Source organism: Muntiacus reevesi, chromosome 20 (assembly GCF_963930625.1).
Source record: "Muntiacus reevesi chromosome 20, mMunRee1.1, whole genome shotgun sequence".
In the NCBI taxonomy this organism is placed as follows: Eukaryota; Metazoa; Chordata; class Mammalia; order Artiodactyla; family Cervidae; genus Muntiacus; species Muntiacus reevesi.
Window position 1 is genome coordinate 14,446,462 of NC_089268.1, and position 14,746 is coordinate 14,461,207.

The following is a 14,746-nucleotide window of genomic DNA, read 5'->3' on the forward strand; positions in this document are numbered from 1 at the left end:
GAAGGAGCAAAGTGCAGAGCTCAGGGAAAGGCACCCGAGGAGGTGGCAACGTTATGATTTGCAATTACTGACATCTTTTTGTAGGCAAAAAATTTTACCCCACAATCATATTGAAAACTTCTTATAATAAAGTGAGGCAAGGAACACCAATATAAGATTCACAGTAATTTATCACATTTATTCAGTTATGTGATCATATGCTAAGTTCTTGACTTTTGTTTTCAGAATGTGGTCGAACTATTGCTGGAGCAACCAAAGGGGCAAAAATGATGAGATTGTATGTAGACAACGCAGCCCCAGAGAAACTGAAAGGACAGTGTGTATTTTTTGTTCGCTGTCGCAATGATATCCCTATAAATACTAAAAATATTCAGGAAGTATGTTTGCTTTTTTTCAAATATATAGTTAAATATTTTGCCAGCTTTATTGTGATACAGTTGACATATAACATTATGTAAGTTTAAGGTATGCAAAGAATCTATTTAATACATTGTGAGATGATTACCACCTTAGCATTAACTTCATATAATTAACTACTTTTCTTTTTTGGTAATGATGTTTAAGATCTACTCCCTTAGCAACTTTTTTCTTTTTTAAGGTTTCTTTTTGACGTGGACCATTTTTAAACTCTTTATTGCACTTATTACAATATTGTTTCTGTTTTATGTTTTGATGTTTTGGCTACAAGGTATGTGGGTTCTTAGCTCCCCAGTCAAAGATCAAACTTGCATCCCCTACATTAGAAGGTGAAGTCTTAACCAATAGACTGCTGGGGATGTCCCAGCAGCTTTCAAGTTTATGATACAGTAATTTATGCTTTTGAACTGTGGTGTTGGAGAAGACTCTTGAGAGTCCTTTGGACTGCAAGGAGATCAAACCAGGCCATCCTAAAGGAAATCAGTCCTGAATATTCATTGGAAGGACTGATGCTGAAGCTGAAACTCTAATACTTTGGTCACCTGATGTGAAGAACTGACTCATTGGAAAAGACCCTGATGCTGGGCAAGATTGAAGGCAGGAGGAGAAGGGGACAGAGGATGGGATGGTTGGATGGCATCACTGACTCAATGGACAGGAGTTTGAGCAAGCTCCGGGAGTTGGTGATGGACAGGGAGGCCTGACATGCTGTGGTCCCTGGGGTTGCAAAGAGTCGGACATGACTGAGCAACTGAATGGAACTGATAGTTGACTATGGGGCTTCCCAGGTGCTGCTAGTGGTAAAGAACCTGTCTGCCAATGCAGGAGACACAAGAGACTCGGGATTGATCCCTGGGTTGGGAGGAGGGCATGACAACCCACTCGAGTCTTCTTGCCTGGAGAATCCCATGGACAGAGGAGCCTGGCGGACTATGGCCCATGGGGTTGCAAAGAGTCGGACATGACTCAAGTCACTTAGGATGGCACATTGTTAACTATAGTCACCGTGTTGTGCGTTATATCCCCAGAACCTAGTCATCTTATAACTGAAAGCTTGTACCCTTTCACCAGCAGTTTTTTTGTGTCAAAGTTCTGGGCAGAAGGCTAGTTTCATTGTTCTGTCTTTGCACTGACAGTTTTCTGGTCTCCTTTTCATAGATAGGCCAACTGTCAACCTAGAACTTTCTTTTTGCAGGAGGCTCAATTTCATTTCCCTCACATTGTGTATGCTCCAGGCCATAACTTCTTCCCTAGGCAGAATTTAAAGCACCAGAGAAAAAAATGTTTGCTTGATGAGCAAGCATCTGAATGGTTAAATGCGGGCAGAATATAAATTTGTTGATTTTAGAACCCTAATATTCACCACTTAAGTTTTCCTAATAGTTTATAAGATGTATTATCTATACTTACTTCAGTGTAAAAATAGATTTTGGTTTTCAGTTCTTAATGGGACCAGCATATAAAATAACCTTTGAACATTATCCTTCTAGGAAGTGTTATTTACTGTTCTGGATGCATCGGAAGGACTGCTAGTTGGGATTAGAAATATGCTGGCAAATATATTTCTACCGGCTATTCTTGCGACAAATAATTGGGGTGCTTTAAACCAGTCCCAGCAAGGAGAATCCGAGAAACATGTTTTCACTGAAACCATCAACAGATACCTTTCCTGTTTAGATGGTAAGTATGATATTTAATGTTTAATAAATTATTATAAATAAGCAAATTAGCTATAAGATATGTTATTAAAAATAAACATTTTAGAGGAAAAATTTCCATCTTAAAAGGTGATGTTAATCAAAGTAATTATCGGACCTAGAGATAAGATATTTAATCATTACAACTTCTCTTTCCAGGAATTTTTGAAGGCATAAGATACATTTTCTTTTATATTTTCTGTTGAGGAAGAAGTCTCTTCCTATATTATTTGTGAAAATTTTTACCATATTTAAAAATATATACTTTATTATTAACTCTGTTTAAACTATACATCATTTCATATTGATAAAAATAAATTTTAATAATCATAGCACAGTCTAATGCTCAATTAGAATTATACTTCTATAAAATATTAAATCTCTAACATTTTAGTAATTACAGCTTGAAACCACACATTGATGTTTAACACACTGACATTAATCATCTCTTCTCAATATTATTTTTTCCCTTTTAGGTGCTAGAATAAGTATTGAGGGAACAGTTAAGTTAAAGAAAATAGACAATGTTGATTTTTCAAAACTGTATACCTTTGAAGGTGTGACGCTTGCAGCGAACAATTCAGAAACTGTTCGTCAACTAGAGGACGTGCTGATGATATGGTACAAACAGATCGAACAGGTGAGCTGGCTTGAGTGACTTCGTCAGATGTGAGCTGTGGTTCTCATGTGTGTCCTAATCATTGTATTTTGTTCCTTAACGTAAAAGGAAGAGGCACCTTCCAGATTTTACTATGAAATTCAGCCTCTTCTTGATTACAGTGCAAAATCATCGTTCTCTTTGGACCATTTAAAATCACCTTTAAGATATTTCTCACTTTAAGGAGGAAACCATAACAGTATGGCTTGAGGATAAAATAATAAATAATCAGGAATAGCTAGCATTTATCTGTAATATTTTATATATTGTTTATGCTTTTCGTTAGAGAGGAAAAGAACACAATGAACAGCCTGTAGCCACAATGCTGGATAATTAATAAATGCTTCTTGGTTCATCAGTGAAATTGTCTGTGTTGACAGAGGGGTTCAAACTAGGCTCATTCATATAATTGCTACAGTTGCAAGTCTGCAGCTCTGTGGCCAAATACATTTTCTCTGTCAGTAAGAAAAGCAGTGATAGGAATGGTGTCACATTCTGAGAGGTGCCAACTTACACTACAAAGGCTGCCCCAAACCAGATACGATATAATTGCTCTAAATAGACTCTAGAAACCAGCTCACAGATCTCCAGTTCATGAGCACAGGAGAGTGGAACTGGAGTAGAAAATCTTTAATTGAGTGAGGACTAGGGGAGAAAAGTCTTGAGCATGCAAGAGTTAGAGAACATTGCTGATTTTACCTCTCTCAGAACTGTTAGAAGGAGGGAAGTGTGGTTAAGAGTGGAGAATCTGGAGGAGTTTTGTAAACTCTTATCAAGGCCTGGAGTGCTTACCCCAGAACTTGCTTCCAGGTATCACTAGGTAATAAAAATGAGTAATTGTCCACCTGCAGCTACCTTTAATGCCACTGAGGAAGGAGGGGAGTTGTAAGCCACTGTGGAGGTCAAGCTCTGTCCTGCACAGAGCTGAGGAGATCTCCTCCAGTTTTCATGATCAGTCAAAATAGATCTTCTTTTATAAAAATGAGCAAGCAAAAGATAATAGCTTAACATGAGGATATTAGGCAACTTGAAATAAGAAAATCAAGTTGGCCAACTGCAGCAAATGGTCTCCAGTTAAAGCAGAATCAGTGCAAGAAACCTTTAAAAATTACATCTAGGACTTCCTTGCTGGCACAGTGGATAAAGATCTGCCTGCCAATACAGAGGACATGTGTTTGATCCCTGGTCCGGGAAGATTAGACGTGCTGTGGAACAACTGAAGCCAGAGTCTGCGCTCTAGAGCCTGTACTCTGAAACAAGAGAAGCCACCACAATGGGAAGCCTGCACACTGCAAGGAGGACCACAACAGTATGGCTTGAGGATGAAATCATAAAGAATCAGGAATAGCTAGCATTTATCTGCAATGTTTTATATATTGTTTATGCTTTTCGTTAGAGGAAAAGAACACAATGAGGAGTCTGTAGCTACAACGCTAGATAATTAATAAATGCTTCTTGGTTCATCAGTGAAATTGTCTGTGTTGACAGAGAGGTTCAAACTCACCACCCCACTCACCACAACTAGAGAAAGCCTATGTGCAGCAAAAAAGACCCAGTACAGCCAATAAATAAATAAATATTAAAAAACTACATCTAAAATAAACCTGACTTCTTGTCATACACAAAAATTAATTCAGGATGGATCATTGCTAAAACTAAAAGAAGAGATACATGCAACAAGATGAATGAATCTCAAAAACATGCTGTGAACAAATCCAGCCTTTAAAGAGTAATGTGAAAAGTAGAACAAAAACTATAGATAAATCAGAACATAATGTAGGGCTATATTAATATCTAATTAAGACAGATGGAAAAGAAAAACCTGACATACTTGACTACATAAAAAAATTAAAGTAATATCCATATGGCAGAAATCACTGTAAGCAACATTAAAAGATAATTGACTTTCTGGGAGAAAAATATTATCAGCATGTGTAACAAAGAGTTAGTATCCATAATATATAAAGAACTTGTTCTTCTTTGGGATTGGAATGAAAACTGACCTTTTCCAGTCCTGTGGCTACTGTTGAGTTTTCCAAATTTGCTGACATGCTGAGTACAGCACTTCAATAGCATTCTTGCCTGGAGACCCCCATGGACAGTATGAAAAGGCAAAAAGATATGATGCTGCAAGATGAGTCCCCCAGGTTGGAAGGTGTTCAGTATGCTACCATGGTGAAGTGGAGGGCAATTACTAATAGCTCCAGTAAGAATGAAGTAGCTGGGCCAAAGCCGGAATGATGCTTGGCTGGGGACATGTCTGGTGGTGAAAGTAAAGTTAGATGTTGTAAAGAACAGCATTGCATAGGAAGCTGGAATGTTAGGTCCACGAATCAAGGTAAATTGGACATGGTCAAGCAGGAGATAGTAAGGCTGAATATCAACATCTTAGGAATCAGTGAACTATAATGGGTGGGAATGGGAGAATTTAATTCAGATGACCATTAGATCTACTACTGTGGACAAGAATCCCTTAGAAGAAATGGAGTAGCTGTCATAGTCAATTATAGAATGCAGTACTTGAGTACAGTCTCGGAAATGACAGAATGATCCTAGTTCATTTTCAAGGTAAACCATTCAACATCACAGTAATCCAAGTCTATGCCCCAACCACTGATGTCGAAAAAGATGAAGTTGAACAGTTCTAGGAAGACCTACAAAACCTAGAGTTAGCACCAAAATAAATAAATAAATAAAATAAAAAGAGATGTCCTTTTCATCATAGAGGATTGAAATGGAAATGTAGGAAGTCAAGAGATACCAGAATAACAGGCAAGTTTGACCTTGGAGTACAAAATGAAACAGGGCAAAGGCTAGCATTTTTGCCAAGAGAATGCATGGGTCATTGCAAATGCCCCCTTCCAACAACTCAAGAGATGATTCTACACATGGACATCACCAGATGGTCAATACCAACATCAGGTTGATTGCCCTTTGCAGCCAAAGATGGAGAAGCTCTATACAGTCAGCAAAAGTAAGACCAGGAGCTGACTATAGCTTAAATCATGACCTCATTATTGCAAAATTCATGCTTAAATTGAAAAAAATAGGGAAACATCTAGGTCATTCAGATATGTTCTAAATTCCTTATGATTATACAGTGGAAGTGACGAATAGATTCAAGGAATTAGACCTGGTAGACAGAGTTCCTGAAGAACTATGGATGGAGGTTCATAATGTTGTACAGTGTTTTTGAGATGATTTTGGAGGCAATGACCAAACCATCTCAAAGAGAAAGAAATGCAAGAAGGCAAAGTAGTGGTCTGAGGAGCTTTACAGATACCTGAGGAAAGAAGAAATGCTAAAGACAAAGGAGAAAGGCAAAGACATACCCAACTGAATACAGAGTTACAGAGAATAGCAAGGAGAGATAAGAAGGCCTTCTTAAATGAATAATGCAATGAAGTAGAGGAAAGCAATAGAATTGGAAAAATTAGAAATCTCTTCAGAAAAATAGAAGATATCAAAGGAATATCTCATGCAAGGATGGGCAGGATAAAGGACGAAAATGGTAAGGACCTAACACAAGCAGATGTAAATGATTTTCTGGAACTCTTGCTTTTTCGATGATCCAACGGATGTTGGCAATTTAATCTCTTGTTCCTTTGTCTTTTCTAAATTCAGCTTGAACGTCTACAAGTGCACGGTTCATGTACTGTTGAGGCCTGGCTTGGAGAATTTTGAGCATTGGTTTGCTAGCATGTGAGATGAGTGCAATTATATAGTAGTTTGAACATTCTTTGGCATTACCTTTCTTTAAGATTAGAATGAAAACTGACCTTTTCCAGTCCCATGACCACTGCTGAGTTTTCCAGATTTGCTGGCATGTTGAGTGCAGCACTTTCACAGCATCATCTTTTAGGATTTGAAATAGCTTAGCTGGAATTCTATCACCACCACTAGCTTTGTTCGTAGTGATGCTTCATAAGGCCCACTTGACTTCGCATTCCAGAATGTCTGGCTCTTGGTGAGTGATCACACCATCATGATTATCTGGGTTATGAAGACTTTTTTTTTGTATAGTTCTGTGTATTCTTGCCACCTCTTCTTAATATATCTGTTTCTGATATCATAAGATATCTTAATATCTTCAGTGATCTGTTGGATCATCAAAAAAGCAAGAGAATTCAAGAAAAACATCTACTTCTTCTTTATTGATTATGCCAAAGCCTTTGACTGTTTGGATCACAATAAACTGTGGAAAATTCTTCAAGAGATGGGAATACCAGAGCACCTGACCTGCTTCTTGAGAAACCTGTATGCAGGTCAGGAAGCAACAGTTAGAACTGGACATGGAACAACAGACTGGTTCCAAATTGGGAAAGGAGTACGTCAAGGCTGTATATTGTCACCTTGCTTATTTAACTTAAATGCTGAGTACATCATGAGAAATGCCAGGCTGGATGAAGCACAAGCTGGAATCAAGATTGCTGGGGAAATATCAATAACCTCAGATATGCAGATGACACCACCCTTACAACAGAAAGCGAAGAAGAACTAAAGAGCCTTTTGATGAAAGTGAAAGAGGAGAGTGAAAAAGTTGGCTTAAAGCTCAACATTCAGAAAACTAAGATCACGGCATCTGGTCCCATCACTTCATGGGAAATAGATGGGGAAACAATGGTAACAGTGGCAGACTTTATTCTTTTGGGCTTCAAAATCACTGCAGATTGTGACTGCAGTCATACAATTAAAGGATGCTTGCTCCTTGGAAGGAAAGCTCTGACTAACCTAGACAGCATATTTGAAAGCAGAGATATTACTTTGCCAACAAAGGTCCGGGTAGTCAAGGCTATGGTTTTTTCGTTAGTCATGTATGGATGTGAGAGTTGGATTATAAAGCTGAGTGCTGAAGAATTGATGCTTTTGAACTTTGGTGTCGGAGAAGACTCTTGAGTGTCCCTTGGGCTGCACAGAGATCCAACCAGTCCATCCTAAAGGAGATCAGTCCTGAATATTCATTGAAAGGACTGATGTTGAAGCTGAAACTCCAATACTTTGGCCACCTGACGTGAAGAACTGACTCATTGGAAAAGATCCTGATGCTGGGAAAGATTGAAGGCAGGAGGAGAAGGGGATGACAGAGGATGAGACAGTTGGATGGAATCACTGATTCAATGGACATGAGTTTGGGTAAACTCCGGGAGTTGGTGATGTACAGGGAGACCTGGCATGCTGCAGTCCATGGGGTTGCAAAGAGTTGGACATGACTGAGTAACTGAACTGAACTAAACTGAGTGATGTCATCCATCTTCTAACAAAGTCAATTGTTTCTACATTTTTGTTCTGTTACAAACAATAATAATGTCAATACATCTTCATTGAATATCTTTGTTCAGGTCTTGTTTGCACATGTTCAAGAGTTTCCCAGGGGATGGCTGAGAGAAGTACTATATCAGTCTTTTATTGGGTACTAACTGCAAAGCCTTCCAAACAGTGGTTATATCAATTTATAATTTTTTACATAAATAAATGAGAGTTTCCATGTTTTCAAATCTTCCATTATGTGAAGAATGTCAAGTTTTTAATGGTTGTCAGTATGTTGGGTGTGAAATTGTACTTTGATTTATTTTACATTATCCTGAACATTGCTGAGGCTGTGCTTTTCTTTTCTTTTTTTTTTTTTTTTTAATTTGGGTGTGACATGTGGGATCATAGCCCTCAGCCCCTGCACTCAAAGAGTGGAGGGTTTTTTTTTTTAATCGAAGGATAATTGCTTTACAGAATTTTGCTGTTTTTTGTCAAACCTCAGCATGTGTCAGCTGTAGGTATACATATATCCCATCCCTTTTGAGCCTCCCTCCCATCTCCCTCCCCACCCCACCCCTCTAGGTTGATACAGAGCCCTTGTTTGAGTTTCCTGAGCCACACAGCAAATTCCCGTTGGCTATCTATTTTACATATGGTGATGTGAGTTTCCCTGTTACTCTTCCCATACATCCCACCCTCTCCTCCCCTCTCCCCATGTCCGAAAGTCTGTTCTCTAGAAAGAGTGGAGTTGTAACCACTGGACCTCCAGGGATGTCCTGAGATGGTGCGTGCTTAATGGATGTTTAGATCTCTCCTTGTGGAATTGGCTGTTCCTATCCTTTACCTAGCTTTCTTTCAGGTTGCTTGATGATGTTTTACTGAATTGTTGAGAGTTTAAATAATGTTTTCCGGCTGTTCATCTTTTGTTCCTCCCTATTGTGTCCTGAATTTTCAGTTGGTATTGGTGTCTTTAGTCATGTGGAAGTTTTACATTTAATGGATGTATGTGAGATACAAATGGCAATCTAGCCTCAATTTAGCCACCCCCAGTGACTAGAAGCTTTGTGATTTTTATATTTAGGAAACACTTTTCCTACTCTCGTGTTGTGAAGATATTCTCCTAAATTACTTATTTTAAATGCTGAAATATATGAAAATGAGTAACAAATTAATAATACTAATGAGTAATAAGATAAACAAATTATTGTAAAATGAACACCTGTGTAACTTTTGCACAAGTTAAGACATAGAGCTTTATCCACACCTTGCAATCTCCATGCATTTCTCTTCCCAATTTTAACTTCTTTTTCTTCCAGTGGTTACCATTTTCTTGACAGTTATAATGTTCCATTCCATGTCTTTTTTTTATAGTTTTACCCCCATCTTCTATATTTTCTTTAAATGTTTTTCCATTTTGTTTTAACCATTTAAGTTTTAATGTATCTGGAATTATTTGTATCTGTGTATAATGTAAGGGCTTCCCCAGTGGCTCAGCAGTAAAGAATCTGCCTGTGATGTAGGAGCTGCAGGAGATGTGGGAGCAATCCCTGGGGAAGATCCCCTGGAGGAGGGCATGGCATCCCATTCCCATGTTTCTGCCTGGAGAATCCAGGGGCCTGGTGACCTACAGTCCATAGGGTCGCAAAGAGTTGGACATGAAGGAAGCAACTTAGCATACATGCACATATAATGCGAACTAGGAATCTAATTTTGTCTTTTCCATATAGTTAGCCAGTTGTCCCAGAACTGTATTTAGTCGTCCATTCTTTGCTAACAAATTTGTATTATGTATCAGGTTTCCAGACTCTCTTATCTATCCCACTGGTCTACTTATTTGTTTTTTGCATTCACATTCATACTACCTTAATTTCTGTTGCTTTTTACTAAGTCAACATTTAGTATGCTAATTCCCTTTCAGTGTTTTTCTTCAAAATTACATTGATTATTTCTGGTTAAATGGTCTTCCAAATTAAATTTAAGACTAGTTTGTTAGGTATCATAAAAAAAGCCTTGTTGAGATTTTGATTGGAAATTTCATTGAATGTATACATTAATTTAGAGAAAATTGCCATTTTTATATTATTGAATTTCCCAATCCATGAACATGGTGTATTTCACCATTTATTTATTTATTGTGTGTGCTGAAAGTAAATTTTCTAATTTTCTCCAAAAAGATCGTGTACATCTTTTGTTAAACTCTAGATATCTTAACATTGTTACTGTTTATTGTAGCATATGCTATCATTTTAGAAATTACATTTTTAGATTGCTGGATGGCTTGTAAAGAAATGATACTAATATTTAAATACATACAGCCAAAACCTTACTGAATTTTTCACTTTTATTAGTTATAAAACTCTGTCTTTATATATTCTTGAATTTTTAAAATGTGGCCAACCATTCCATCTGTGATTATGCCACTTTTGTTTTTTATTTACAATTCTTGTACCTTTTGTTTACTTTCCTTATATTGTTCTGTGATCTCCATGTCCAGGTTGAATAGAAGTGGGTGGTGATAGTGACGAAATTGTTTTGTCCTTGGTTTCAAAGTGGTATTTTCTACAATTTCATTTTTAAGTATGAGGTTTGCTGTAGATTTTGGTAGATACTCAGTATCATGGTAAAGATATTCTCTTCTAGTCTTAGTTTACTAAGGGTTCTTAATATTATTCAGTGTTGACTGTCGTTTATACTTTTAACTTTCTTTTAAAAAAGTGCAAATCATTAGATTTTAAAAGAAGAAAGTAACGTTTCTAAGCTTTGAACTCTTTTGATTACAGGTTCTTATTGAGAGTGAGCAGATGAGGAAAGAAGCTGATGACTCGGGTCCACTCACTGAACTGGAGCACTGGAAACGCATGTCAGCTAAGTTCAATTATATCATCGAACAGATTAAAGGGCCAAGTTGTAAGGCGGTTATAAATGTGCTCAATGTTGCACGCTCCAAACTCTTAAAGGTAAAAGGCCTTGTGTTTTAAAGTTAGGTATCCTTCAAAACAAACAACTGGAAAATTACCTCTTGAATTGCTTCTTTGCATCAGACACTTGGCACCATGTATTTAGAAATGCTAAACTTTGAGTAGGACTTTCTCATAGGCCATAGTTACTTCCAGAAGAGGAAGAGGAAGTATAACAGTGAAGATTTATTTCTCAGTATTTCACATATCAACTTTGATAATACTAGTATAGGGTAATTGCCATTTATTTTTAAATGGTTTTTGAAACTGTAAATCATTACCAGCTCATTGAAATAGAGAACTACACAGAAAGTCAAAAGCAAAAATGTCCTCTACCATACCTCTTATTCCTGCAGTTCTACCTGTTTTCCTGGAAGTAATATTTATTAGCAGTTTTGCTTGATTCTTTTCAGGTCCTTTTCTCTTTCTTCCTTTAACACACACACACACACACACACACACACACACAAATTGGTTTTGTGTTTCTAATTTTTAAAAATTACACAGTGCCATACTCTATTTTTCTTTAACTCCCTCTTCCCACAGAAGCATATCTCAGAGACTTATGCCTGTAAAATCAAGCTGTGTAGTTTCCTAGAACATTAATGCACCAGGTTCTAGCTAATCATTTTCCTGTTTTTAGACAGGAAATGGTTTCTTTTCTTTTTTTTTTTCAACAGTCTCGAGGTAAAATTCATATGCTATTCATCTCTCCCATTTAAGGAGCAAAATTCAGTGGCTTTTAGTATAATCACAGAATTGTGCAACCATCAATTTTAGAACATTTCCATCACTTCAAAAAGAAACCCCTATACCTTTCAGCTATCACTTCCCATCTCTACCTATCTCCTTCCCCTCATGCCAATCCTAAGTAACCACCAGTCCACTTTTTATGTCTGTAGAATTGCGTGTTTGGACATTTCATATAAATGGAATCATATTGTGTGTGGCCTTTTGTTACTGGTTTCTTTCACCTGGCATAATGTTTTCTAGGTTTATCCATGTTGTAGCATGTATCAGTACTTATTCTTTTTCACAGTCGAATAATATTCCATTTTATAGATGATACCACAATTTGTTATCAGTTTATGAATATTTGCATTGTTTCATCTTTTTGCTACTATGAATAATACTGCTCTGAACATTTTTATCCAGGTTCTTGTGTGGACATTTTCTTCTATATGCGTAAGAGTGGGATTTCTGGGTCAAATGCTAATTCTGTGTTTCATTTTTTGAGGAAATTTTTTTCTTGTCTATATGTTCACAAACATTACTACAGTTAAAGCTTCTGTACGCCTACAAACAAGTATTTTCCTGGGGTATATACTCTACAACTTTGTTAGTATTTATTATCAGTTAAAATTTTTTTTTTTGCCAGTCTGACGTATGGAAAATGGCTAGTCATATTTTGGTTTTTGGTTGTTAATAGTGAAGTTGAGTATCTTTTAAAGTTTACTGGCTCCCTGCACTTGTTATCCTGAGAAATATTAGTTTATGTCTTTCTCTCATTGAAAAAATTTCAGATATAAGTTTGTAGATATTGTTGGTTTGTACTGATTCTGATAGTTGTTTATTACTATGGCTGTTTATCAGTTGTTATGTATATTGCATGAGGTAATTCGCCATGGTCCCTGAGCATCTCTGTACATTATTGCTGAATATGAGCATCTCTGTACATTTTGCTGATAGGGATATTTTCTTGGAATAATGTGTTCTTTTAATAACTTGACCCATTCTTGAAGACTCAGAATAATGTAATGTTATAAATAACTAACCTGGAAAAGTATTCCAGGTAGAAGCACATCTGGGTGAAGCCTGTAGACAGAATATTAATTACAAAAGTAATGAGACTTAAGTCACTTAAGATATTTATAGTAACTGTAAGTCTTAAATTGAGTTAGACAAGACTGTGGGCCTGTGATCAGATTGGCTAGTTTTCTGTGATTATGGTTTCAGTGTGTCTGCCCTCTGATGCCCTCTCACAACACCTACCATCTTACTTAGGTTTCTCTTACCTTGGATGTGGGGTATCTCTTCACAGCTGCTCCAGCAAAGTGCACCCACTGCTCCTTACCTTGAATGAGGGGTATCTACTCACGGCCACCCCTCCTGACCTTGAGTAGCTCCTCTCGACCCTCCTGTGCCTGTGCGGCTGCTGCTTCTTGGACTAAGCCATGCCGTGTGGGGCCACCCAAGATGGACGAGTCATGGTGCAGAGGTCTGACAGAATGTGGTCCACTGGAGAAGGGAATGGTAAACCACTTCAGTATTCTCGCCTTGAGAACCCCATGAACAGTACGAAAAGGCAAAATGATAGGGTACTGAAAGAGGAACTTCCAGGTCAGTAGGTGCCCAATATTCTACTGGAGATCAGTGGAGAAATAACTCCAGAAAGAATGAGCCAAAGCAAAAACAATACCCAGTTGTGAATGTGACTGGTGATAGAAACAAGGTCCGATGCTATAAAGAGCAATATTGCATAGGAACCTGGAATGTTAGGTCCATGAATCAAGCAAATAGGAAGTGGTCAAACAGGAGATGGTAAGAGTGAACATCGACATTCTAGGAAGCAGCGAACTAAAATGGACTGGAATGGCTGAATTTAACTCAGATGACCATTATATCTACTATTGTGGGCAGGAATCCCTTAGAAGAAATGGAGTAGCCATCATGGTCAACAAAAGAGTCCAAAATGCAGTACTTGGATGCAATCTCAAAAACGACAGAATGATCTCTGTTCATTTCCAAGGCAAACCATTCAGTATCATGGTAATCCAAGCCTATGCCCCAACCAGTAATGCTGAAGAAACTGAACAGTTCTATGAAGACCTACAAGACCTTTTAGAACTAACACCCCAAAAAGAGGTCCTTTTCATTATAGGGGACTGGAATGCAAAAGTAGGAAGTCAAGAAACACCTGGAGTAATGGGCAAATTTGGCCTTGGAGTAGGGAATGAAGCAGGGCAAAGGCTAAGAGTTTTGCCAAGAGAATGCACTGGTCATAGCAAACACCCTCTTCCAACAACACAAGAGAAGACTCTACACATGGACATCACCAGATGGTCAACATTGAAATCAGTTTGATTAAATTCTTTGCAGCCAAAGATGGAGAAGCTCTATACAGTCAGCAAAAACAAGACTGGGAGCTGACTGTGGCGCTCAGATCATGAACTCCTTATTGCCAAATTCAGACTGAAATTGAAGAAAGTAGGCAAAACCACTAGACCATTCAGGTATGACCTAAATCAAATCCCTTATGATTGTACAGTGGAAGTGAGAAATAGATTTAAGGGACTAGATCTGATAGACAGAGTGCCTGAAGAACTATGGACGGAGGTTCGTGTCATTGTACAGGAGGCAGGGATCAAGACCATCCCCATGGAAAAGAAATTCAAAAAAGCAAAATGGGTGTCTGAGGAGGCCTTACAAATAGCTATGAAAAGAGGAGAATCGAAAAGCAAAGGAGAAAAGGAAAGATAACCCTTTTGAATGCAGAGTTCCAAAGAATAGCCAGGAGATATAAGAAAGCCTTCCTCAGTGATCAATGCAAAGAAATAGAGGAAAACAATAGAATGGGAAAGACTAGAGATCTCTTCAAGAAAATTAGAGATACCAAGGGAACATTTCATGCAAAGATGGGCTCGATAAAGGACAGAAATGGTATGGACCTAACAGGAGCAGAAGATATTAAGAGGAGGTGCCAAGAATACACAGAAGAGCTGTACAAAAAAGATCTTCATGACCCAGATAATCACGATGGTGTGATC

At 37.8% G+C, this 14,746-nt stretch overlaps 1 protein-coding gene across 1 annotated transcript in view; it reads left to right on the top strand.

Moving 5' to 3' along the window:
- Nucleotides 1-251: 251 nt before the first annotated feature.
- DNAH8 (dynein axonemal heavy chain 8) overlaps nt 252-14,746 on the top strand; it is a 315,169-nt gene continuing 300,674 nt past the window's right edge. Inside the window, exons 1-4 of the mRNA XM_065912223.1 lie at nt 252-377; nt 1,908-2,097; nt 2,591-2,754; nt 10,803-10,979. Of these exons, the coding sequence (XP_065768295.1) occupies nt 267-377; nt 1,908-2,097; nt 2,591-2,754; nt 10,803-10,979 (642 nt within the window). The 5' untranslated portion in view covers nt 252-266. The remainder of the gene's footprint in view (nt 378-1,907; nt 2,098-2,590; nt 2,755-10,802; nt 10,980-14,746) is intronic.